General features: G+C 38.5%; 1 protein-coding gene across 2 annotated transcripts in view; it reads right to left on the bottom strand.

Moving 5' to 3' along the window:
• TRPM7 (transient receptor potential cation channel subfamily M member 7) overlaps window positions 1–26034 on the bottom strand; it is a 58928-nt gene extending 32894 nt beyond the window's left edge. For both annotated transcript variants that reach the window (XM_075100457.1, XM_075100460.1), the window contains exons 1-4: window positions 25717–26034; window positions 3465–3544; window positions 1073–1111; window positions 365–563 (exon numbers count right to left, since the gene is read on the bottom strand). In XM_075100457.1, the coding sequence (XP_074956558.1) occupies window positions 365–563; window positions 1073–1111; window positions 3465–3544; window positions 25717–25719 (321 nt within the window). In that variant the 5' untranslated portion in view covers window positions 25720–26034. The remainder of the gene's footprint in view (window positions 1–364; window positions 564–1072; window positions 1112–3464; window positions 3545–25716) is intronic.

The raw sequence follows: 26034 nt of genomic DNA, 5'->3' as shown, positions 1-26034 counted from the left end.
AGCACAGATGAGTAAGCTGTATTTTCATGGTCTGAAACAGTGACTCTGAATTTTAATGTAATGTTTTGCTGAAGTGATTACAAATTCTTATCACCATTTGCAATTTGAAGGTAAGACTGTACATGGATACAACTAATTCTGATAGATCTGAGCAACTGTTGTTACGAAAAATAGATTTTAAAATGGAAATTAGAAAGAATTCATATCACGATTTACAAAAAAATAGAACAATAGAGGGCACAGGTTTGTCACAATATGGGTGCCATTGTTTTCAGCCTTCCGTTTCAGCAGTTAAATGAAGCATCCACCACCTCTATCAACATGTTTAGAGTAAGGAAAAAAAAAAACCAAACATCATACATGCCTTAGCCCTGTAAGAATGAGAGCCACCTTGAAAGTTGATGACACCATAAGCATCAGTAGAGGTCTGTTCTGTATGTTTTTCCACTGACCATTCTTCTATTTCCTGATTATAGTTTTCACCCAGCTTCACATCGGAGTATTTCATAGCAAGACTTGCAGTAAAACAAGCATGTTGTCTGACCAAGCGGCCACAACAGCACCTGCACCCAACCATATCATTTAGAATACTTGAGTAAATACTGTTATTAGAAGACGAGAGAAGAACTTACTTTATCATAACAGAGATATATCAGATTTAGAAAGCAAAGATTCTAAATATCATATAAACCTCTTTTCCAGACCAAGCTTGTTGCCATAAATATTTATAGCAAGAATTAATTACAATACATTATTATTATTATTATTATTATTATTATTATTATGCAAAATATTGACAATCACTGAAATAGCAAGTTGGAGGCTAGAAGGAACTGAGGTAGTCAGAACATAGAAAACTGATTCTTTGAAGCCAAATAATTTATATAACATTTATAAATCTGTGATATTGTATTGCAGAGTTCTTTATTAACAAGTTATACTAGTTTTATATCTAACTTTCACCGACTTGCCATTTGCAATATTGATCAAAACTTTTTAAAACCCTATTATGAAAGCACTTGTTTAATGGAAAAAAATATTCATAAATATTGTAATTACAAAGAACTCTTACCTGACAAGTTGCTGACAAATCTGACATCCTGGAAGGCATCTATAAGAAATATTTAAATACATGAGTAAACTTCAGCTTCAATTTTAAGGGGGTGGGTGAGGAACAGACCACTCACAACGCTTCATATGCTTACAAAAGATTACTGAACAAAAGAGAGCGCCAGTAAATGGAAAATATGCTGCCCAAGTTTGCCTGTTTATAACATGGTAACTTGCCAAGTATACTACAGTCATGTAAAATAAAGACAGACAAGTGAAAACACATAAACACACAAAAGTTTCAGTCCTGAGACTTCAGACAGGTTTTCAGGCTTTGGACCATCAATATATGAAGACCAGGACTATTTCAGAGTGGATTATCAGCAGCACTCAAACTGAATCATTTTGCTAGATGCTGAGAAGTTACTTACAGACCAGCATTTCCTTGGACTCATCCTAACTATACATTGCTGCATCTATTCTACATATTTGTCCTTCTAATATACATACAAGTAGAACTACCTGTGTGGGAAAGTTATTTGATAATTTCTGAGTTGCATGTGCAGAAAAAGATGTATTTGAACCAACCTTAGACAATGGTATCTTTACATAAAGTTTATGATATTAAACCAACTCTTCATTTCTACCTGCTTCCATCTTAAACATTTTCTGTGCTTTCCTGCTAACAGCTTTCTTAACATTTAAAATTAACATAGCAGATAAATTTATACCACTGTTTTCCATAATTTTCATGAGCAGCTGTTAACCGATTATGGTTAAGAGCTAGTACGCAAGAGCGTACAAATACAGACGTTATACAGTAGTCTTAAACTGTTTTCAGACTTTGAGCATAAAGAATTTAATTTTTTCCTCTACTGAAGTTACACTCTATTAATCATCTATGTATTTAATACTGAACTGTAGTTTTAGATCTTCTCTAACACTTATTAAAGTATAATTATCTATACTAAAATGTACAGATCAACAAAACATATGAAATATTCCTGTCTCCATTTGATTTGTTTACACATAATTCTTGAGCAACAGTAAGTGATTCTTAGAAATTGACAGACAAAAAGTTGTAAAGTTCGTTGTATGTTACAAACAGGTTAAACTAAAAGTGCAATGTTAAAGATCATTTTGTTCCTTGTGAAGTGCTCTGGAAATTTTAACAGCTTCCTAATTACTTTGTTTGCATTTGCAAATTTTCCATGTGCTACAATCATGGCTATAAATTCTAAAAGCTTCTCACGTCACACGGTTTCAAGTAATGTGGTGAATTATTTACAATAACTTAAAAATTCTACAGCATTTACTTTGTTCTTTTTCTGCTTAAAAACAAAGTTCTTAAAAGAAAAATAATGCTCTGCCCTGATAGAACAAAAGAGATCTATAACTTTTTTCATGGAAAAGACTGAAATAGAAGCAATCAAAAGTTCTAAAAAGGTTTCTCAGCTGCTCTCAAATATATGAAGGAACAAAAAAAAAAAAAAGCTGATTTGATACCCATAATGACAATAGTAACCATTTTGGGGAGACAAAACTGCCTTAAAATACCAATTTTGACTCTATTTTCAGTTTGACCTTATTTGATCTGTGACACAAATGTCATGACCATGCACACCAATTTCAATCATTATACGAACTCTTAAAATTACAGCTATAACATTTAGTGAAGGTAGTCTCTACCAATTAGATATGTTAGAGGTATACACTGACTTGCTTGATTTCACATCTCTAATTGAGCATAAGGTAAAAGCAGCATATGAGATATGCAAAATATTATTCGTTAGTCTCAGCCTCCCCTCTAGAAACATGTTTCCCCATTTTTCATCCTCATTTTTCCTTGCATACCTTTAAGGATGAAAAATTACTTGATACCACATGAAATCTTTTGATATCCGAACTGCTCTTATTTTATCTACTTCCCCTAGAAGCAAATATTTCTTCAGCCTTTTTTTTCTTTTTTTTCTCCCATCACAATTCTTGTTTTTCTTTATTCCTCTATGAATCCTTTTATCCTTTTTCCTGCACTGTCACATTTATTTTTACACTTCACTCTACACTCACACTATTCGAATTTCAAGAACAGCAGTGTATCCCTATGAGACTTTCTGACTTCAAACCTATGCCACCAAAACCCCCATGCTGCAGACACACCATAGAAGCAGCAAACAAAACAGGGGAAGATTTATTAGAGATTTCTGCAATGCCAAAGTGCTTTCAGAAAAGGGGAAAAAAACCCATCCAAGCTAAACAAAAAGAGTGAGAATGCGCAGTCATGAAAGAGTGAACTAAAGACAGCATTTTATACAGATAGTTAGTCCAAAAATCTATTATACACTCTCTTTACAATACTGACTTCTTTCAATTTTAAAGAGCAGCAATGAGTTCTTGCCTCATTTCTCGTTTACCTGTGGGGGTCTTTTGAACTTGGTATAATATACACACACTCCCTCTTGGTGAAAGTATTTTCTATCCAGGATTTCTGGGACTGAAAAATAAAAAGTGCAACAGTATTATAAAATACAAATCATACAACTTTGCAATGAAAAATGCTTTTTAAGGAAACAATAATTAGAACATGGGGGCGCAGAGGTATTTAAAGATGAAGGCAACTAGTATCTAACAAGGAAGTTAAATTGTCTTTTAATGTTTTGCTGTCTCCCAAAAATGAACAAAACCATATATGACCCTATAAAAGCATCTCACACTGCCTGAAAACTGAGGCAACTAGAATCATTACAAAACTTATTTTATACACAAATCCATTAAAATCCAAAGTAATATTTTTCAAAGCTAACATTTAAATTACAAAAATTTGCAATATGCAAATAAAGACGTACCAAAACCTCCCAAACAACTTCAAAATATACTGTACCTGCCTTGCTAAGGAAAAAAAAAAATCAGTTGAAATTTTTAAAAATTAACTGCACTACACTGAGATAACAGTAATTTCATCCATTTACCTTTTTAATGAAGTGAAATTTTCATCTTGAAATTGCGGGTAAGGCAGTTTTCTAACAACACTGGCAATCTTTTCTATTAGCAATAAATAGGTCATAACCTTTGTTCTTCACCAAGAAACTTTTAATTTCAATAAAAAAGTTTAATTGGCATCTCTAAGCTGTGTTTTAAGCTTAAACTTGAAACATGTTCTGAAACGTGAAATGTTTACTTCTTCATATTCTTACCTATTCTAACAGGTGGACAGAATTTAAGTTAGTTGCATTAAACAACCACATAACATTATCTTGCATGATAATCTCAGGATTAGATGCTAAACAATATGCGTAACGTCCAATGTCTACATCATGTTTCAGCAATACATTGGGAAAGGAACTCGGACATGATTTTTAGTGATTAAAAAGAAGAAAAAATCTTCAGATGCCAATTTGCACCTTATGCAATATTGCTTTAAATCCTTATTAAGGTTACATTAAAATTTCATCATTGCTAACAACATGCCCTGTTATATGTTTACATTTTACCTGTAGAAACATTTGAGACAGTTCATACCTGTTCTATTTTACAATGAGGGGAAAAAAGACTGATCTGTATTACTCACAGGTATCTAAATAGAGGTCTGAGGAAAATATGAAGAAATTCAGATTTTTTTTTTTTTTTTCAGATTTATTATAACAGAAGATTCAGTAAAGATAGATGGCTTTTCACTCACCACAATTTCAGGATCAGTTTAAGATAACACAGAGAAATTATTACAAGTAAGAATGTACGAGCTAGTTTTAATATAGGCCCCTGGAAAACTGCTCCTCAACTGCCCACCCTCTTTTAATACATTTCCCAGACTCAGCAGATCTTTCCCACATTATTCATCATTATCTCCTTCCAATATTTGTTTTAGTGAACTTTGACTATGAATCTGTCAAGCCGGGAACAAACTGCTGCTCCAGTTTCTCGCTTCACATTAAGAGGGCCACCAGTCTCTTCCAAAGAGGGTGGAAAGTTGCAGGTACAGGCACTTCCCAAGAGAGGAAGAAGGGTAGGAGAAAGGTAGAGGCAGAACCCACAGGGAAGAATCATGGCAGGGAAGAGGAGCAGTAAACAACAGAATGAGCACTCACACCATATATTTTACATTTAAATTAATATCTTAAACACCTGGAATGAATAGCCAAAGCCGTTATTCACTACTGTCCTACCTCCTTTCGCTATACATAGGAAAGAATGTTCTTACAAAGGGGAAAGAAAGAAGGCCTAGCAAGGGAAAAGCAGAATATTAGACATTATATGCCATCATGGTATTATGAACGATTCTGTTACAGTGCTTTTCCCTCTTTTTCTTCTCTTCCAAAGGAGAAGGAAAATCGAAGTGACTGACTCTTAACAGCCTTGTGAAAGAGAAGATCTCTTCCTCCGCTGTCCTCAGAATTCATCTCTACTCTTTCAGTAGCATTATCCTCAGTTCTTGGATAAGGAAAGAGAAGCACATCATTTCCCATGAAGGACATGGATATTTCCTAGGATACCTGCCTTACCTGAGCTGGGCTCAAAATAGTTTTATCCCTCCTCTGCCTTTATCAGAAGATTAGCAGTGTTATAAAATAAATTTGATATATGTATATATGTACATTCATATATGTATATCATACTATATGTAAAAATACACATATAGTAGGCAGTCCAAATTTTTAGCTTCCTCGTCTCATAGTATTTTTTAACACTATTAAGCCTTAGCCTTTGTGATATGAATCCCAGTTCTGGAAGCTGCTTTCTGCTTAACTGAGTGTCCCCACTGTTTATATGGCTATGTATTTTTTTACTTCATTTCTTAAAACTGAGGTCTTGTATAGATCATCACTTTAGCATTGCAGTAATTTAAGCTTACATATGGACTCTGCAGATCCTCCAGAACACAAAAAGATAAAGAAGAGTAATTTAATACTTATATGTTTTAGTCAGCTGGCTAAAACCACACCTTGAAGCAAGCTATCACAGGCATCATAACGTGCTAGATATTGAAATGTGAAGTATATAAACCACAAATAATTGCATCGATTGCTCCATGCAATATTGTTTTATTATTAAATGGCGATCAGAGCTGGGGACAAGGAACACTGGCTCACAATGTGCAACACTACCCTTCATAATAAATGGATCTGAAAAAAACAAAAAAAGAAATTTAAAAGAATGTACAGTTTTAACCACTCAAAGATTTCTCTCTATTCTTCAGTAGTGACAGTAATTTCAGTGGGGGTACATCTATATTATTTATGTAGTGGAAGCTCTATGATGTTATTAAAACATACTTGGAACTTTTCTTTTTGTAAAATTAGACTCTCCAGCAGCACTCCTGTACACTGATCAACCTTTATTGCAAGATATTTTATACAGAACTTTATAATTAGAGATTCTTGTTTCCAGTTGAGAAGCTGGGAAAAGGCAGGGAGACGGGAAGCAAACCAAAAAGAAAACAGAGTAAGTGAGAAACATTTCCCATAAACTGGTAAAGATCACATTAAAAATGTAGGAAGAAATAGCACACAGTATCAACTTCCTTGTAAGAAAGAACTACTATTACATAATGTTCCTGTGATGACCAGAAAAGGAAGATGATGTGAGGACACTGTTGAGATAAATTAGTTGCAGCAGTTACCCCTAAGAAATACTTCTTTATCAGCTAAAGATTAAGTTAAAATAGGAGATCAAGTCAGTAGTAAAAAAATCAATATGTAAGTTATCAAACTGTTTTTAAAAAATTGCTTACTGTTATTAAAGCTTTTTAAATAATCTCTGCAGCATACACAACTACACCTCTTAAACTCTGCTTCCAGTAACCGGGCAACTTCTGCTGACTGGAGCAATCTGTTTTGCTAGGGTATTTTAAAAGGCTTATCTTACATGAAGGTTACAGGCAATATGGGTCAGGAGCTCTCAGTACAGTGAGCTCTGTAGTGCTGCTAGTCAAGAAAAAGGAAAGAAAAGGGTGGGGAGGGTAGGGAAGAGCTATGAACCCTTCCACAAAAACATATGGTCAGATTTTAGTAAAAAGCACGAGCAGTATCAACATATAATGAGCTATTTTTCAACTATTTACTTTCTTTCATTTCAAACTTGCACCTTGAGGAAAAAAAATCTGAGCTTTCCAGATTCTCTCTCGCACATTTCAAATCTCTCAAGCTACATGATATTAAAGACTTACAAGAAAAATGTTAATACAGTTACTATTACCCCAGAACTACCTTCACTGTCTTTTCCCTACAGGTAAGATATCTATGAAAATTTCACCACATTAAGACATCTTAGCAGTCAGTGTTGGCAGAATCTCATCTGCACACCAAAAAAACATTTAATTTAACTTTTACTTTTTGGAAGATGTACTACAGTAAGTACTAGCTCCTAGTTCTGAAGTGGCCAACAAGGCAGTTTCTCAGTCTTTAAGCTGTGAAGGTTATGCAAGATACCTTATTCTGGTTGCACTGATTTCTGAGCTAACAAAGATCACTGTGTCTTTCAGTACTTCTGAAAGAACTTCAAGAAACAAAGGGCACATAGATTTGATTCAATACACTAGGAGAGATATACTCACCCTGGGATCACAATTAAAGGAAATACTTTATACTATTTCCAATAAATAAGTCCTTTCATAAAAGCTTCACAAGTGCTGAAATAATTATAATTGCTATTTGAAACAAAATTTAAACAAGTATTTGCTGAACTACAAACTCAAGAGCATGTGCCCGACTATGGTACTTTCAACTTCTGGAAGTATCTAAAAGCCAAAACAATCCCACAACCTTTTATACCAGGTGTAAGTTTTACCATAGCCATTTTAGTATTAGTTATTTTTGTTTCAGCAATAGCATTAGCACTCCAAAGCATCAATAATAGAAATTATTTAAGTGTACCTGCTCAGGATGCAAGGAATTCTTTACTTTATCTTTACTGAAATTCATGATGGATATTTTTCACAAGTGTCCTTGCAGAATGAAACTTTTAACACAAAGTTAACTATAATTTAAGGTTTTGTATATAGCAGGTTACAAATGAAAAGCACCAGTCACCCAAGTACAGTATGAGATCAGGTCTCAGAAAAAAAACTCCAGCCATCTGCCATTCTCCCCGCTTCAACTCACGTGTTCGTAAAGAGCCTCTTACTCAACATATTAAAATAATAAGATGACTAATTTCTAGCAGGGCAGCAACTGATAGGCAACAGTACAACAGAGCCTTATCAAACTATTGTGAAAGTCTCCAAGTTTATCAAACTTGGTCTGAATTATTTTCTTTATAGAAAGTAAGCTTTCCTATTTGGCAAGATCTCAAAATAACTTGCATGACTTTCAACGAACACAAATATGGCAGGTATAAATATACTGTATAGCTGACAATCATGAACAACTTCATGTACAAAAGGATCCCAGTTTATTCCTTCTACTCATTTGTAATACTGTATACCATTGGAGGCTCCTAAGTTATATATTATTTGTTACAAAACTAAATTTTAACTTACCCTAAATATATCACTCTCAAACCTGAAACACTGCATAACAACCTAGCAGTTCTGCCGACAGTTTTTCTACAAAGCCGGCCAGCTGAATCAGGAAACAGAACTGGACTAAAAAATAATATTCCAAACTCTGACTTTTGTGGAAGGCTGATAATGGGGATTTCAATTACTAATTGCAAATCATATAATCTTCTACAGCATCTCCTATTTCAGGTTTCAAACCTTTGCTTACACTATAAGGCAATTCAATATATGCAATAGTTTGTAAAGGAAAAGATCTTCCAATTTTATTTGTCCTTTATTTAAAAATAAATAGACTCTGTACTCTTTCCCCACTGCCTCCAATTTTCCAGAAAGCTGAAGCTTCCATTTGGGCAAAAGAAAATTCAGGAAGCCCAAAACCAAGAAGATACAGTAGAAACTGTCTGCAGCTGGGATACTCATGCCAGCACTGCCACAGAGCAGTCCTACCCATCCAGGTCACTTAAAACCAACAAGGTAAGTTTCAAAACATTTCTAAGAGACATTCTGTACTAAGAACATCCTTTAGCTTGTCCATTCAAGGAAATGTCTACTGCCAAGTTACTGCTTCTTATATAACTATACATACTGCACACGCTCTTTTCATGATTTACAAGAGGATCTCTTATCTAAGATACCTGCTCCATTAGCCAAACATGTGCTATATACCATGGGACTGAACTGTGATCCCTGCCCAGCCAGCTAACCCCTAACTGAGCACTGAGCTCCTGCAGCTACAGCTTAAAGGCAGAAACCGCAAACAAACCTTTATCTTACTGCTTTTATACTCAGTACTTCGAACAAAACCAAATAAAGCCAAACCAGGATGAATATGATAACCAATTAAGTTAATGCATATCAAGTAGTTTAGAATTCATAAAACTTCTTGTGGGAAGAGGTGCCATAAATAAAATGCATGCCGGCTCTCACTGCAAAGATTTCTGGCAGGGGCTTCAAACCCTTAAGGCAGTAAGAACCATGCTTCAGGCAAAGTACCTGGACTTGTTCTTAGTACAAATTAACTGAGTGATACTGAAAATGTGCATCCCACAATGAGCCAAGTAATTAAACTGTTGTGTATGGGGTGGAGAGTTATCTGAAAGACAGTTATGTACAATTCTCAAAAGAAAATACCTAAAATTTTGTATTAAAAATTATAGCAGAGCACAACTCCGTTCCTCAAGGAAACCTTTATCATTTGAGGAAAGCCTTCAGAACTTCAGCTAACATTAAGTAAATAAGCAGATGGGAGGAGAAAAGGAAAAGGTAGGCAGTTTGATGCCATGTATTTGCTAACATTTGTTTTAAATTCTTGGCTCCAGCAAAGCCCAGACATTTAATTTACTTGCTTTCCTTGCAATTTCAAATTACATACCTCTATAATTACTGTTTGGGGATTTTTTTTTTTTTTTTTTTTAAAGGAGGAGGGGAAGAAAGAAAAGCATTTAGCCAGCTAGTATTATGAACTATATTTAAAACAAAGACTCTCTGCTGAAGAATAACAGCACTGTCTGTCCAGAGAATACACAGCACATACAAAAAGTACACAAAACTCTGTTCCTGAATCAGTAACTAGAATACCAGTCAACCTTACCAATTTTTAAAGTAACTTCTATAGAAAGTATGGACATGTGCAATATCAGAAAGACAAAAAGGCCTAAATGTTATCACAATGCCAAATGATATTTATACAGAGTGCTTTAACATAACCCTGTGAAGTATGTCACTCTAAATGAGAAGGACTGTGCATTAATCTTAAATTGTTATTTAATCCACTGCAAATGAAAATTTTTGCAAGGTTATTTTACCTGCAGCCCACATTAGGATTATTTTATTATTATTCTTAAACAACTACCAGCCTCATCTACAAGAAGTTGTTTCGTTTATTTTTTCCCAAACCCATTGGAGCACCTCTTGCCACGGAACCCCAATAGCTCAGACACAGACAGACCCACCGTGCACGAACGGTGTCTCTGCTATGTTGAAGATCCTGTTCTGAGCAAAATTCACCTGGCTTCACTTGACTTATATGAAACAAAACAGTTCTAGTTTTCTGGGTTGAATGACTTCTCTAATGAAAATTTTGCTACAGTCCCAAAAATACGTTGCTCAACAGCAAAAAAAAATATTGGATTTATTTGAAATAAAAACTGTTGAGGAAGCAGGGAAAGTAAAAAGGCAGTCAGAGAAAGTCTCCTGTCAATTCTCCTGTGCACTGTATTCAGAAGCATACCTCAAATGAGCCAGCAAGTGAAGATACCAATCTTCGTATCAATGGCTCCCTTAGTGCCAAAACAAACCTTCAACAACCCTATTCTTTACTAAACAGTTCAGGAGATTTGCTCTGAACAGTTTTCACAGCAATCCAGATCTCTAACAGAGTAGCTATTGTTTCATCAAGTTCTTCTCTGACATAACACAGTCACCAGCGAACTCACCAAATCCACACGCAGTTTTGGATGCAAAGAATACTGGGGATTTGTCAAAAGGTTTCTACAGCTCTCTCAAACTTGAGAACAGTGATTCCCATGTGCTATTTAGAGGACAGGCTGCTTCCGGGGGAACTTTTTCACCAACAAATCATAAAGCATAAAATTGTTTGTTGGGGTCGTTTTTGTAGATTCATTTAATTCAGAAGACCATAAATTAATATACAGAATTTAACACTCTGAAGTTGTTATTTTTAATCCTGACGCACCAGAATAAAACCCACAGACCTAGTATTTTTGGGACATTTTAATTATATTCAGACTCAATCCACTTTACTCACATTATTGGGAAAGTTATCTTCTAACTGCAATACAGGTTTCTCGGGGAAATTCAGAGCAAATTCAGCATATTTTAAGTGAATTCTTAAAAAAATTGCTGGTTTAACACCCATGTGAAGGTGCATGCTGTTCTGCAGTTAGACCAGTCATAAAATTACTCCTCTTTTTTAGAAAGTATTAAATCTTAAAATGCATATACCATCCATACAAGGCATAAAAACTATATTGAAATGTACCTAGAAAATATTTCTCAACTGATTCTACACTATGAGACATCTCAGATCACACTGGAATAAACCATCAGTTGATTTCAGAAGACACACACACTGGTATAATTCCAAAATGGCTTTCTCTCAGCTAACAATAAAAATCTTCAGAGTTAAATGTCCAATTAACAGGTACAGTGATTAAATAAAGTTTTCAAAACCAGAGACTCTATAAGACTCTGTCAGCACAGCAGATGACACGCTGTTCCTGAACACGCATTCAGAAAAGCGGAGTATCTCACTGGGAGCAGGGGGGAAATGTATTTTGGTTTTTATTTCCCAACTTTCATCAACAGAATTTGGAATTTTGATAGGAAAAAGAAAACGCATAAGGTAAACCAGTTTCACTGCTGTAAACTGAAGTAAATTGATTTCAACATAGTTTACATTTGCAATCCTCCTGACTAATGAAATACTAACAAAAAAAAAATATTTAGCTCTTCTTAAAAAATTAATAAATTCATTTCTATGAGCTCCCAGACCAAATTTCGATGCATTCCATGAAGTATTTCAAAACATATACAAAGGTATGGTCTAGAAGCAACAAACCAGGAACTAGCCCACTGAGTTCTCAAAAGAGATTAAAATAATTCTTTACCCTCTGAGACGTACAACCATGGATGAAAGAAAAGGATAGAAAGGGAGCATGTGGTAGTAACTGCAAGGAAAATATAGCTGCAGCTTTTCAGCCAACATTTTTAACTCTAATACCCACTTTGTTCAAATGAGAGATTCCAAAAAAATACATGGCAAAAGTACATAGGAATGTTTTCAAACCTGTCATACAGTGCTTGCTTCTTTCTGCCAGGGTCCCTCTTCAAAACTCATTTTTAATTATGTTGAGTCACTAGTATTAACCAATCCCAAATCTCTTACATTTTTAAACACACAGCCTACTTCTTCCTTATCTACAGTCATACAATTGTATAGTCTGCATTCTCTTCACGTCTCTTGACACCAACGATTTAGGTAGTCTGCAGGCATTCTAATCTTACCATAGTTGCAGACTGCAAGCCTACACACCCTCTTAAATAAGACCAGCAGGAAGGTAAGAGTCAGCGTACCTACTCACCAACACGCAACAGAAATGATGCCAAGCCTTTTTAAGTGGGTCAAATAATTTCTGTGGGTATCAAGGACGGCCACTCAACCCGGTCCTTTCCGCAGGGACTAATGGGACACACTGTGCATGGCTGCTAAAACCTCTGCACTGCCTGGCTGACCAGATTCATTCCATACGAAGGAATTAGTTTGGTTCATACCTCACATTTCTGGCAAGTGCTGGGCTTACCTTGCACATGCCACACAGGGTGTAGGAACAATCCTATAAACTCTGGGTTTATTTTTGGAAGGAATGAGGCTTGGGGCATGTTTTCAGCCATAAAGCAATTCACATAGCCTGGATCCGTTGGCTGTCCTCCCCAAGCAACTTTCAGTCCCTTCCCCATCACATCGGGAGCACAACTCACAGATGTAAGAAAGGAATCAGTGGTGGCCACCTCGGGAAATAATTCAGTAAGAAAGGGCTCCTGTGACCAGCCAAATAATTAATCCTACCCTTGATTTGCTTCCAGTTTGTTCCCAGATGAAGAAAGCTCAGCTCTAGCAGCCACTATTCATAGACAGCATACAGGCTGCAAGTTTCACCTCACCTAATGCAAAGGTTATATTTCAGCTTTATTTGAGCTGCACATTTAAAGACGGTTCTGCCTTTCTGGTTCATGAAGTACATGAACATCTGATTAATGCATTATGTGCTGAAGCACATTACAACTACAAAAGCAAGCTGGAAGGGTGGATGTTGTTGGTCTTGCTCTACCACTGTTCCATTTACAAATCTGACTTATTTCTAGTGTTGTACAAAGAAAGGTACTTCGCTATCATCACAGCAAACATTTTGGTGCCTGCTGACTTAAGTAGGCTATTATTAACTCGCTAAAGCAACGGAAACTTGTTATCACTAAGGGATTTTTGACATAGCTAGCCTTAGACGACCCTTTGAATATCTTTTTTAAAAAGAAAAACAAACTCCAAAAAACTCCAAAAAATCCTCCCAAAAAAACCCAAACTCAGAAAGCCTTATGCCTGCATTTAGATTATTACAAAACAATAATATTTCTCTGAATAGCATGGGTGAGAGGGAAGTGCAATACAACATACTAGTGGGCATGTGAAATGCGTGACAGCACCAGACCACTGCTGAAGACCATGAAATTTCACATAACTTAGTATTAGATGCAGTATCAGGGAAAACCAATTTCTTTTTATAATCAAAACTGCTAACATTAGGAAAGAGGCCCTTCGACAAACACACTGTCAAAGAACTACCTGAAACAGATTTGTAATTTTGTCCACTTTAACAGCAAGTACCATAAAAAAAAGAAAAAATCACTTTATAAGTTAAGCAAGTCATCTCAGACCAGAAAAGTAATATTAGACTGGTTCTAGGCTAGTATTAAAATATCAGCATTGGACCTGATGTCTGAGAGGGACAGAAGTTAGTCATACAACCCCTGAACTGCCTTCACTTCCTTGGCAAGGGCAATATGTGCATTACTCAGGATTGTGGAGGTGTGATGCAGCACATTTGTCTTAGCTCCTGTTCTCTGCATTCTCCCTACCTGTACACAGATGCACACCAATGTGCCAGTATTTTCTAGCTACAGTAGGGGAAGTGAACATTTTGGTCAACTCCCTACAGTGACCAGAATTCTTGGGAGATTAGAATAGGATGCCGAAAGTCGGATGAGCTGGGAGGAAAACAAGCCAAAACAAGATTTTGCTATATTACAATTCAGCTCCTGTAGAATTACAGAGACTTAAACATTTTTAAAATTCAGCTTACTAACAAAGAGCTCCTCAATTCAGTTACACTTTCCCTGCCTGTCAAGACAGAGAACTAGCTCTCCTAACACAGTTAGCTAGGTCTGCAGTTGCTCAAGAGTGCACACTGACTACAGCCCTCATCTCAGGGCATAAGTAGCCTGACAGCATTCTAGAGACATCCATGTACCTAAACTTTTTATCAGAAGATAAAATTCTCCACTAAAACTATTTAAGTAGGTTTTGTTTACTCTAGAAAAGTGCAAAGAAACTTAATTGGGTTTATTTAGGCAAATGTGAAAGCAGATAATTACTTTCTGAAATAATATATAATGCTTATTTAGGCACTTTTTAAAATTTCCTATCTCTGTTTTTGAGGGGAACAGTAGTTTGAGCTACTGTGTTTTATTTTGTTGATCTCCCATGAGGCTAGTTTCATACAGAAATTGAGCTCTCCATCACAACCTCATGCTGACTGCTGAAATAATATTATTTTACACCGATTTTCCCATTACCATTCAACCATCTTATTAGCAGGTTTTGAAAGTCTCAACTACATTCTTACATCCCTCTTCATGAATGTTCCTTTTAAATATTAGAGTCAGAGCTGTAAAATATACACAATGCAATCTATTGTGAGAGAGCTTAAAGTCATTCGTTTTACCTCCAAGTCAATGCTCAGTCTGCTAAAACGTACCATTTTACTCCACCATTTACCAAAAGCACTACAAAGCTTCCTGTCACACCGTCCTTCACAGGCACACAGCATTGTTAACTAAGATACAAGCACAGACGTCCTAATGCCTAACTATGATTTAAACCCAGGTCTGGCTAGCTCTAATGCAAAGGGAAACAGAAGAATGTCTTTTGGTGTTTCTCTTATCCTAGTCTTACAAGGGTTGCCTCAGCGAGCTTGAGTCCCCAAGCTGAGTATTCAGATCTCAAATCAAAAGCACAAACTCTTACCAAACACTTGTATGGACTTGAAATACTCTGAATCATCAAGCTGGACAATATCAACTAAAAATCAGAATAGCCTGTAGGGAAAAAACCTCCCACTTTGCTCTAACAGGGAAAACTAAACGTATTTGATAAAAGGAAGATCATCTCGAGAAGAAAAAAAATTTGAAATGTAAGAAGGAGAACCATTCCAAATGACTGTTTGCTACCTGAAAAGTATAATGAAGCAATGCAGGTAGTTCCCTAGGACGTACAATTTACTGTCTCAATCTTATCTCTTAATTTTTGTTTATTGCACAGTGATACAGGTATCCTCTACTTAAGCAGATTGAAGAAACTACAGTTTTTCAGCTCTCCAACCAAACGTTGATGCAGAATTGCAGGTTACTCACAGAACTGAGCTACCTGCAGCACATCTATGGTAAATACCACAAGTCTAAGTAATCACTCAGAAATTAAATATATGATTTTTAGAAATAAAGTAACCTCTTTTTTCCCCCATGTGGGGTGGGGGGGAACAACTAATTAAATGATACTGAGAGATCACAACACCACTTGCACTTTGCAAATGTTTTCTGTTTATTATCATTTCCTCCAGCGTACCCACTTCCAGTAAAATTCACCAATGCTGAGTGGTATGTGGCACAAAGGCCTCCCTAAGCTGTACTAGACTTACACCTCGGGCTCCTCTCTGGCCTACTGGGGGAAAGGAGTGAAGACAGACTGTCATTCTAGAGAAACAAAAGAAAACAGTAAGGAAGTAAGAGGTCCTGATAACAGCAAAGCCAAGATATATAGGGGAAATATTTGCTTTAACAGATGCAATTCTTCAAATTATACAGTGAAGGTGCAGTCAGAGAAGACAAGCTGACCAAGTTACTCTGCCCTTCCACCTGTTCCCCTGCTACTTCCCTCCCACCAGCAGTTATGCACTAGTCCTTTGGTGAGTTGATTAAGCTCCCTAAACCAGCACAGTATTATTTCCAGGAAAAGAAGAGCAGGTAGCTTTGATGTCAGAATGAACCAATTCAGATGCAGACTGGGTAGAAAACTAAAGCACAGAAAAGAACCATATGGCCACGATCAAGGTGGGAACAAGGAAAGTAGAATATCCCCTTTGGTAGCAGTAAGATAGTGGGTTACCAAAACAGCTGAGCTGACCTAAGCATACCGTCAAGGTACAAAATAATCTCCCAAAGCACACTTACTCTAGGCATCCAGGAAAAGACTACTGATCTGTCACACAAAAAGGCATTCTTTTTATGTATCTGTATCCTGATGTTCAGGAAGAAAAGGAAGCCAAGATGGTATGTCTTTATTTCTTGGAGAGCTGCCAACAAAGCAAGAACGTATTGCTTAAGGTCACATTTTAGGTGAGTAGATACCCTGGGTTTGAGAATAGCATCCATTCTCATCTGGCACTGAAGATGTTTTTCCTACTTCACAGTATAATTAAAACCCAACTAACTCCTAATACATTAATTAGGAGAGATTTTTCTTGTCCTACATTTAAGATCTTTACATGTCAGAAAAAAACTAAAAAAATCCAGTAATGACACCCAAGAGGATAGTCAAAAAGACTAACCATATCTTAGCAGTGCTAATTTTTCTACATCCTCTCTGCAGAGAAAAGAGCTGCTGTGAATCCCTCTGTCTCCACTGAGCAAGCCTAGGAACTCACTGCCTGATTAGCTTCTGCGAATAATCCTCCTGCTCTCTGCAAAGTCTACCTCTATTCTGCAGATTGTCTACATGCATGTGACCAGAAAACTTTTCTACAACCCAAAAACAGGACTTTTCTGAAGGCAGAAAAGCTTCAGTCTTTTACATTTTCTGTATCAGGAAGATAGTGCAGCCCAAAGACTATTTTATCATGTCCAGCAAAGTCCTATGATTATACTAGTACCAAATATTTCTCTCATGGGCTACAGAGCACCAAGCACAACCAGACTGATGTATTCAAACAACAAACAACAACTGTTAGCAGCCTTCATTGCTGCAGAATGTTCACCTGTAACACTACCCGGCGGCCCAAATGCAGACAAGGGGTGCTGATTGTCTTCTGCCCTCTTTCCCTATATAAAAACCTAAAAAGACCACATTGTTTCACCAATGCAATTGAAACTATAATTGTTATTGAATTGAATTTAACAGTGAAGAGTCCCCGAATTCTACATACAGAGGCAGGATTTATATGGAAAAATGTATGCATAATAAACTGTGTTTTTCCTACAGCTGAAAACTTAAAAAGGATTTTTCTGCATAAAATTTTTATAAAAGAAACCAAGAATAAGACAGACCTATTGCTTAATGAGGCAAAGGCATAAATCCTCATCAAGAACATTTCTGAAGTTGGCACAAATTAAAAGGACAAAGGTTAGTTAAGGGGATATTTCTGCTTTTCAATGCCTCTGGCTGCAAAGCCAGTTAATGCCAGTTTAAGAGGTTAACGTCCATCCCAACCTCCACGTCTTTGCTAGTGCCCCTCACACAGGCCAAGGTAAGTGCTCGCAGGGCTGCCCCATGGGCTAGTCTGCAGCGTAACCCCATGAACATTTTCAGCAGCACCATTAGTAAACTATAGCTTGTGAAATTGGGAGGAGCAAGCCTCTTCCAATTAGTTCTGCATCCAGAGGCCTTGCAACACCAGATGATGCTAAGTTCCTAGAAAGTTGTCTAGGATATTTGTCAGCTATGGTATTGGTAATTCTTTGATCTACCATGAGCAGGAATTCCTTCAAGATCAATCACTCCAAACTTTTTGGCCAGAACATCACCCTCAACCATGTGCTTTTCTAATGCTTTCAGCTTAAGTTTTGTTAAATTTGCTGTTTAACAGAATTCTGCAAACTACAGTTTAGACAATACTGCAGCCAGGGAACACAGGAGAAACTGGTAAGCCTTTGACATTTAAAACATCATTAACTGCACCTACTCTTGTAGATTAGCTGATTTTTATAATTGAAGATAAAGTTGATTAACAGCTCTGTAATTACACAGCTGGTATTTTTACATTACAGTCATGTGTTGCTTAAGCACGTGCACAATTTAACCTATTCAGGTGACTGAAGTTATACCTGACTAAATACTTGCATGACCGCAGCAGCCACAGGGCCAGGCTTTGAAAGGAAGCTGAGATTTTTCAGACTGGCTCTAGCCACAAACTAGTATATTGTGTTGACCTTACTGCTCAAAGCCAATATAGATGAAATTTTAGCTATGTTGTACAACAGCACAACCATCTTTGAACCTGGTCACATGGCTGCTGTGCTGAGCTCTATCAGATACACTAGCAGAATGCAGCTTCACTTTCTCCTGCCCCAAAGGAACAGGTTCGGCTTCTTAAGTGAAACAGGGATGGGAATAGCACTAAAAAGCAAATAAGCAGCATGTTAATAACACGGAGAAAAAAAGACCTAGCAATATTATGTTATGCAAGACAAGTTACCAGCAGTGGATCGTTTGCCAACAGAAATAACTTGATGGGAGGGGTGAATCTCCTCTTGACGGAGCTCAGTTCAAAGACAGACTACAGCACAGCATATCTGGTAAAAAAAGTTATCTTACACTTGGTAGCAGACATTCAGAAAAAAAGGTCAAGAAAACATCCTCTGTAAACAAGAGCTTTCATACTGAAGTATTCAAGAATAGCTACTACATGCCTACTTCAAAATTACACAAAGTCTGCAATGCAGTTTGGTTTATGCTTTGAAGAGGCTATAGAACCTGACTTCTGATGGCACAGCTCTATCCACACCTGCACACAAGGCTGTAAGGCTTAGAAAACACTCACATAGAATGGGTGATACATAGAGTAACACAGCATTGGCTAATGTGGTGGCACAAGTCAACTCTCAAGCACCTCAGAGCAAGCTTCCAAACCAGCTTCACAGCTGATGTCAAGTTTGGGGTGCCGCAACCCCATTTTCCTAAGCCTCTGCACATGATCCCACCCCATCTCATACCAGCACCGGCATTTACGCAGTCACGTGGAGAGCCGATTCAGGGAAATTACCAACAACAGAATTAATCCTAAAAAAAAAAAAGGAGGTGATTAGATGTTTATTCAATTCAGATGCCCAAAACAGTGACTAAGCACAGAGGAATCACCAAAGGGACAGGCAGAAGGGTGACAGCCAGGGCTTAGATGAGTTTAAACTGGATTGCAACCACACCTTTAAGAGTAGTTTTGGCAGATTTAGGAGCGGCTAGTAAAGATGCTATGGACTTGAACATCAACCCTGCCTCGTATCTGAGATTATTACCCTGCAACACATAGACCTGCACCTCAAGCACTCCAGGTCAGTCTTGGGAACTACACTGTCAATGAAGTAACAGTGGAAAGACCTGGGCTGCTAAGTAATACTAGTTCTTAAAATGCCATGAGACTAGAGGTTTTCAGGCCATAAGTGCTTGTGCAATACAGTATTCCTAGCAGAGCAACTAGAAATTAATTTGCTGAAGGCATAAATGTAAATTTATTAAATTTAAATTTTAAAAGTCAAGTTTGTCAAGTCCACGTTTCACAAAAACTGGTTACCACTCTGCAGTGTTAGGATTAGGAGGAGAAAAACTCCTATTAGGTATTAGGATATGAACTGTCAGCTAGGGACATCTTGCAAAATTCCACCCAACACAAGTCAGGGGACTACAAAGCAGAAACATTGTTTCTGTTCCTCTTTTAGCAAAGGTGACAAGAATCAGGTAGATAAGATTAGGAAAATAAGTACCTCTTTGAGTAGAGGTAAGTGGGAACAATGCACAAAACAAAGGCTGGTATTCGATTGCAATAACCATTGTGTTAACATTGACTGAGCTGTAACAGATACTTTCCCAGGCTTTGAAGATTACTGAGTTATATTATGGTGAAAGACTGAACACATAGATTAAATTAATTTAAGAGCTGTAACCTAGAAAGTATTCTCAAGCAGGAACTGTTAGTGTATGACACCAAAAATATACTGCAGTAATCACCCAAAAGGTTGTCAGTAAAAAATAACAAAAAAATATCCCACCCCCAAAAAAAAACCAGCAAGCCAGAATTTAATAGAAATATGCCAATTCTCAGAACCTGCATCTTTTTTTAATATATCTCATTTGATTAGCAGTAAACAATTAACGGAGTAATCCAATAGCACTGGGAGTCATCCACACCAAGCTGTAGGATCCATGACCAAAAAGTAAAAAGTCTGACCAAGCTGCCACAGACCTTGAAATAGCTCCAAAGCTCTCCAACTCAGAAAGAGGCCTCCCCAGATTGTTGCCATTACAATTACTTGCAGTAAATCTAGACATCCATAAGATTCACACGTGCATAATTTTCATATCTTGGCAAGCTATATGCACACATCTACCCATACTCTTTGAAACTGAATATTCGCCAGTTGCCTGCTCTTTGCAAAACACATGACCATGAATTTAAACAAAATAGGCGCTTGAGGTTGGACCTATCTGAACAGAAACTACTGATCTCCATGTACAGGTTGAAGATGTAGCAATAAAGCTTTGCAGAGGGTTTACAATAGCTGTTGCTGAAGTTGGATCACCTTCTGAAAACGTTAGCTGTCAAACGACAGAATACCAACTTCGTTACTGAATCAGACTGTAAAATTCTGATTTTGCAGCTGTCAGAAGTCAACAGATGTGTTAGCAAACATATCACGTGCGATCCTCCTCCAGCTGAAATCAAATGAAATAGAGATGGGTTGGGATATACTAAGTCAGCAACTGCACATTTGCCATACACGCATTTCAGAAAATATGACAATAGAAAATGCGTGAAACAGCTTGAATTCAAATGAGTTTGTAAGATTCTTTAGGAAAAAAATTTCATTGCTCTTGATAACATAAGTATTAAATAATCCATAACCTTGGTCCAACTTTTTTTTTTAAATCCTAAAACACAGAAATTGCCAGAATTAAGGTTTAATCCAAGCCTACCACCTCAGTAACATCTGAACTTTGCTTTAAGGGGAAAAAACTGAATAACTTATAAACCAAGTTCAATCCGCTCTAACATGATGTCACTTTGTTACCATACTTCAAAATCTCCTTGGCAATCAACACTACATTTGTCTTACAGACTATTCCTGCAACATCCTCATACCATATGTTGTCAAACCACTTTCCACAGTTATATATTCTAGTCCTTTCATAAGGCAGCTTTTCGGAACTATCAACACCTCAATCAGTGACACAGTTGTTTTTCTGACGGTATTTCCTATACGTTTAGAGCATTTTTTGCCCAATTCTTGGGAAGCAAAAAACCCAAATACAGTTAAGGATAACAACGTTATTTATGCCAGTTTCTTGTTTTTTAATTTTTATTTAATATTTCATTACCCTGTCAGAAATTCACTGGCATTTCCTTCTTGGAAAGAGCAGAGGGGTAAGAAGTTTCCCCTGCTCACCTAACAGTGATTAGACAACCTACTTCTGTGCAAGAATTACAGAGGCTGGGGAAAAAAAGAAACTCAAGCTATACTGTGATTCCAGCAAACCTGGTAGTTAAAGAAAGTGGCTCACGCCCCCACTTTAAAAACAGCTCACATCTACTCTACATGCTAAGCAAAACATAGGTGTAAAGAAGACTGAAAAAACCTCACCGCTCCTCACTGACTCTCTCTGTCAGTGTAATGGCTGTGATGGAGACTGGTCTCCAAAACACTGCTGCTTGGGTCCGTGGTCCCATCCAGTCAGATGCAACAGTTCGGTGTGCCAGGAGATGATGGTCTAATGACTGGCTGCTACCAAAAAGGCAAGTCCCCTCCTGCACATCCTACCTCTTCTCTCATGCAGCAGCACTGATGCCCACCTAATCCTGTGCTCAGCCAGGTCAGGAAGTGAAATTTGCCAATACAACGGTTTTGGGGTTTACTTTTTCTGTTCTGTTAGATTAGCTTTCTATTACTTAAATTGTAGATGGTTTTTGTATTTCAAGTGAAAGAAAAGCTAAGCTTAAAGTAATAAAAGTAACAGAAACCAAGGATTAGTTAGGCCATTTTTGGTATACGTTGTATCACAATATATTAACAGGACACCATTACATGTGCATTCTCATTATGTGAGCAAAAAAGATGGGATTAAATCAAATAAGGGACAGTAACAGGATCACAGAGAATACCATAAAGGCAAAATAAGGTTTCAGTCCAGGGAACACAAAGAAAGCATGCCACAAACTTTATTCAAGTTTTACCACAGGCCAAGTCAGTATCGCTGACTATTTTTTGTAGAAATAATCAAGCATATAGACTTACTTGTCAGAGGTCACCACTACTTGTCACTATCAGAGGTAAGAAGTGACATTATGTTTAATAATCATCTAAGCATCTTATCCAAATGCACACACAAAGTGAGATTATTCAGTAACATATCTGCTGAAAAGCCAGCCGCCAGAATTTCACCCAGTGAAGCTACAATGCATCTAGACAGAATTATTCACTTCAGAAAAAAAAGAAAACTCCCTCAAAGACAAAAGTTCTGGAAAACATACGTATCGATTTTAGTGTCAGTTTGCCTTTAAAAATGTGGGACAGAAATAATCTTACTTGTTAAGTAAGATAATTTCTGTGGGACAGAAATAATCTTACTTGTTTCAGCAAATTAGCGTGGCATGCAAATATTGCGGCCAAAGTAGAGACATGGTTAACAGAAATAAGAAATTTCAAAAGAAATAAATAACTGTTTAAAAAAAAAAAAAAGACAAAGATACATTTTTCAGGTTAAGTGCACTGGCGTGAGAAGTATAACTTCATTGTCCTGATTTTTCAAAGCATAAGCCACAATTTCAAAATCCAATCCCAAGCTTCAAATTTGGGCTTGTTTCAGACAATATGCTGACAGTATCAGAAGTTTAGCAGAAGTGTCACTGCTAGTATAACTATGTATTAAACTCCTAATTAGGCTAATCAGGGTCTTTCTGGGAAAGAAAATTAAACCTACTATGCAAAATCCAGTCAAGCACACAAATTGCAGAGTATAAAAGCATCTCCCTCCCTTCATACACACTTTTTGACAGGTCCTCTTAGAGATTTATTCACAATATAACTGGTGTAAAATTGACAAACCAATATAGCCAAACCCTACTGTATCAGCGTCGATTATTTAAGTTCAAATCAGTATCAGTTTGTTTAGAAAAGAATCATCTGTCATGACTGTCCACAAAAAGAGAACAGTTAACAGAAATGCACCTCATGAAGGGACATGAAAGAGAAGCAGGAAAAGTTTGGGTGTTGGTGCAAAGCTTCCAGGAAAGGGAAGCACAGCAAGTGGTAAAGATAACCATGAGAAAAAGAGAGGAGTTTGGATGCTGCAATCTATCACCAGCAGAGCAGGGAAAGCAGGGCTGATGTGATAAGACAAAAAGGTAAGGTGGCAAGACTAGAGTTACACAGAGCCTCAAGGGACAAGAAGAGAAGTGAAAGTTTAAAACACAATAGAATACCTCTCTCCACGATAACCCACGTGGGGAGATGGACGATCTGAGAGAGTATCTTTAAATATAAGTGAGGTAACTGTTAAGCATAACGTGATGATTCAAGGTGCCTTTGTATGACAAGTGAAAATCACCCTCCTGCTCCTGAGCTCAAGCAAGCAAAAAAAAAAAAAAAAATCAAAGTAAAACATCAGGAAACTAATGTACAAACAGTCCAAAACCAGCCTAAACACTTCCACATGCACAAAGGTTTTTTCCCCCCACTTTAAATAGCAAAGTCAGGAATGGCCTCATACCAGAAGGTATGAAGGATGATCTAGCAGACACTTATCTCACCCACACAGACACATTAAAAAAAAGACTGAACTCCCAGAATGCCCACACTGAACAACTCAGTCTTTAGACTAATTCCTGATTTAATGTTGGACACTGTCCAGTAATTCAAAATTGCTAAACAGTCATGGAGCAGCAGGGAAATTTTTAGCAAAATGAACTTGCATGAAATGTCCTATAATCAACTCAGGCAAAACACCTGTTACACAGTGGTTGCAAAATATTTCATAAACACTGGGTAAGTATAAAACATTACAAAAGGTGCTACATTGCCAGAAAAACTGCTGAGCCACAATCAGTTTACAAATCTATAATGGTTAAAACCAATTTGTACATTTCTGGGCTATGTCAGCACCCACAAAACACCAGAACTAAACTAAACTAAAAAAAAAAACACCCCACACTTCAGTCGAGAAGAGCAAGTACCACACAAGTGGGAGATGTCAAGCACTCGTTCAAGTCACAACGGAAGGTTGCACTTTCAGCTTCTTCCTAGCAGAGTGGCAGATTTGCAGATTCGAGAAAAAGACAGCCCACATTTCCACACAGTTCACAGATACAGTCAGAAATGGAAGCTTCATGGGAATGAATCCCTGTGGTTTTTGAACAATATGCCGTGAAATACAAGCACCTGACTAGGAGCTCAGGCAGGCTGTAGAAATCCACAGATTTACACTCCACACTTTGATTTCCAAAATTATTTGAAAGCACTTGATGCGATGGCTCATTAAATTCTGTAAATATCGGTTAAGAAATAAGTTTATAGGGATAAAGAAACAATTAGCACTCAGAAGAAGAAAGAACTGGAATTAAAACTGTGTTTTCTTTGTGGAAGCTCATACACCTCTTTGTAAGGGTTTATATACTCTCTTGTATACGACAGCGTGTAGAAATGGTAGAAAATAAATAGGCAGAAAGATTAGAAAGGAACAGCCACATACCGGAAAACTACACAGTCCAACGTGTAAGTTCTGGTGCTACGCAAACCCATGACGAGGGACTAGGGCAGACTCAGAGCACTAAATGAAAGGTCACGTTTCTAACCGGTGAAGCCCCCTCCGCCGCAGGACCGGCTGCCCAGCGCGCTGCCGCGGGGTGCGCAGGGACGCGCAGGCGGCAGGGCTGCGCTGGCCGGCCCCGCGGGCACCACGCGGGGAGGCTCCAGAAATGCCGGGAGGCGGCGGGAGCCTCGCCCCGGCGGCTCGGGTCAGCCCCGGCCCGGGAGCTGCGGAAGGGCAGGGCCCGCAGGGCGGTGGCGGCAGGGGTGACTGGGCGGGACGGACAGACGGGCCCCGCCGACTGCCGTTAGCGGTCGGGGCACCGCGCACCGACGGGCCCGAGGCGCCCGAGCCCGCGCCTCCCCTTCCGGCCCAGCGGTGACAGCTTGGCGGGATCCCTCCTGCCGCCGCCGGGGCACCCCGCGGAACAGCCACCGCGGCGGAAGGCGAGCCCGGGCACCAGAGGGGCCGAGGCGGATCCAGGCGGCCGCGGCAGGCAGGACCGCAGCGGCCGGCTGGGACGGGTCTGAGCCAGTGGCCAGCGCCCCCGTCCCGTCCCTTCCCCGCGCCCCGCAGCCGCCGCCGCCCTCACCATTCTCCTCAGGGCCGGGCTGGGTCTCGGCGCCGACTCTGGCTCTCCTCGCGCCGGGCAGCTCCCGCTCGTGGTTCGGCGTCGGCGGTGGCGGGGCCTGTCTCCATCTATCGGGGCTGAGCTCGGCAGCAGCGGAGGGCTGGGTGGGGAGAAACCGGGTGAGGACAACGCTCCCGGGGCGACGGGGAGAGCTGGGCGAGGAGGACGGGGCTGGCTCCACTCCACACCGGGACCCAGCGCTGGCGGCGGCAGCGGCCCGGCGGCCCTTTCTCATAATTGTGCGACTCGGCCGGCGGAGAGCCGCGGCGCTGCCGCGTC

This window comes from Phalacrocorax aristotelis, chromosome 7 (assembly GCF_949628215.1).
Source record: "Phalacrocorax aristotelis chromosome 7, bGulAri2.1, whole genome shotgun sequence".
Classification (NCBI taxonomy): Eukaryota; Metazoa; Chordata; class Aves; order Suliformes; family Phalacrocoracidae; genus Phalacrocorax; species Phalacrocorax aristotelis.
The sequence above is the reverse complement of the archived record's forward strand: the minus strand, read 5'-3'. Positions and strand labels throughout refer to the sequence as shown.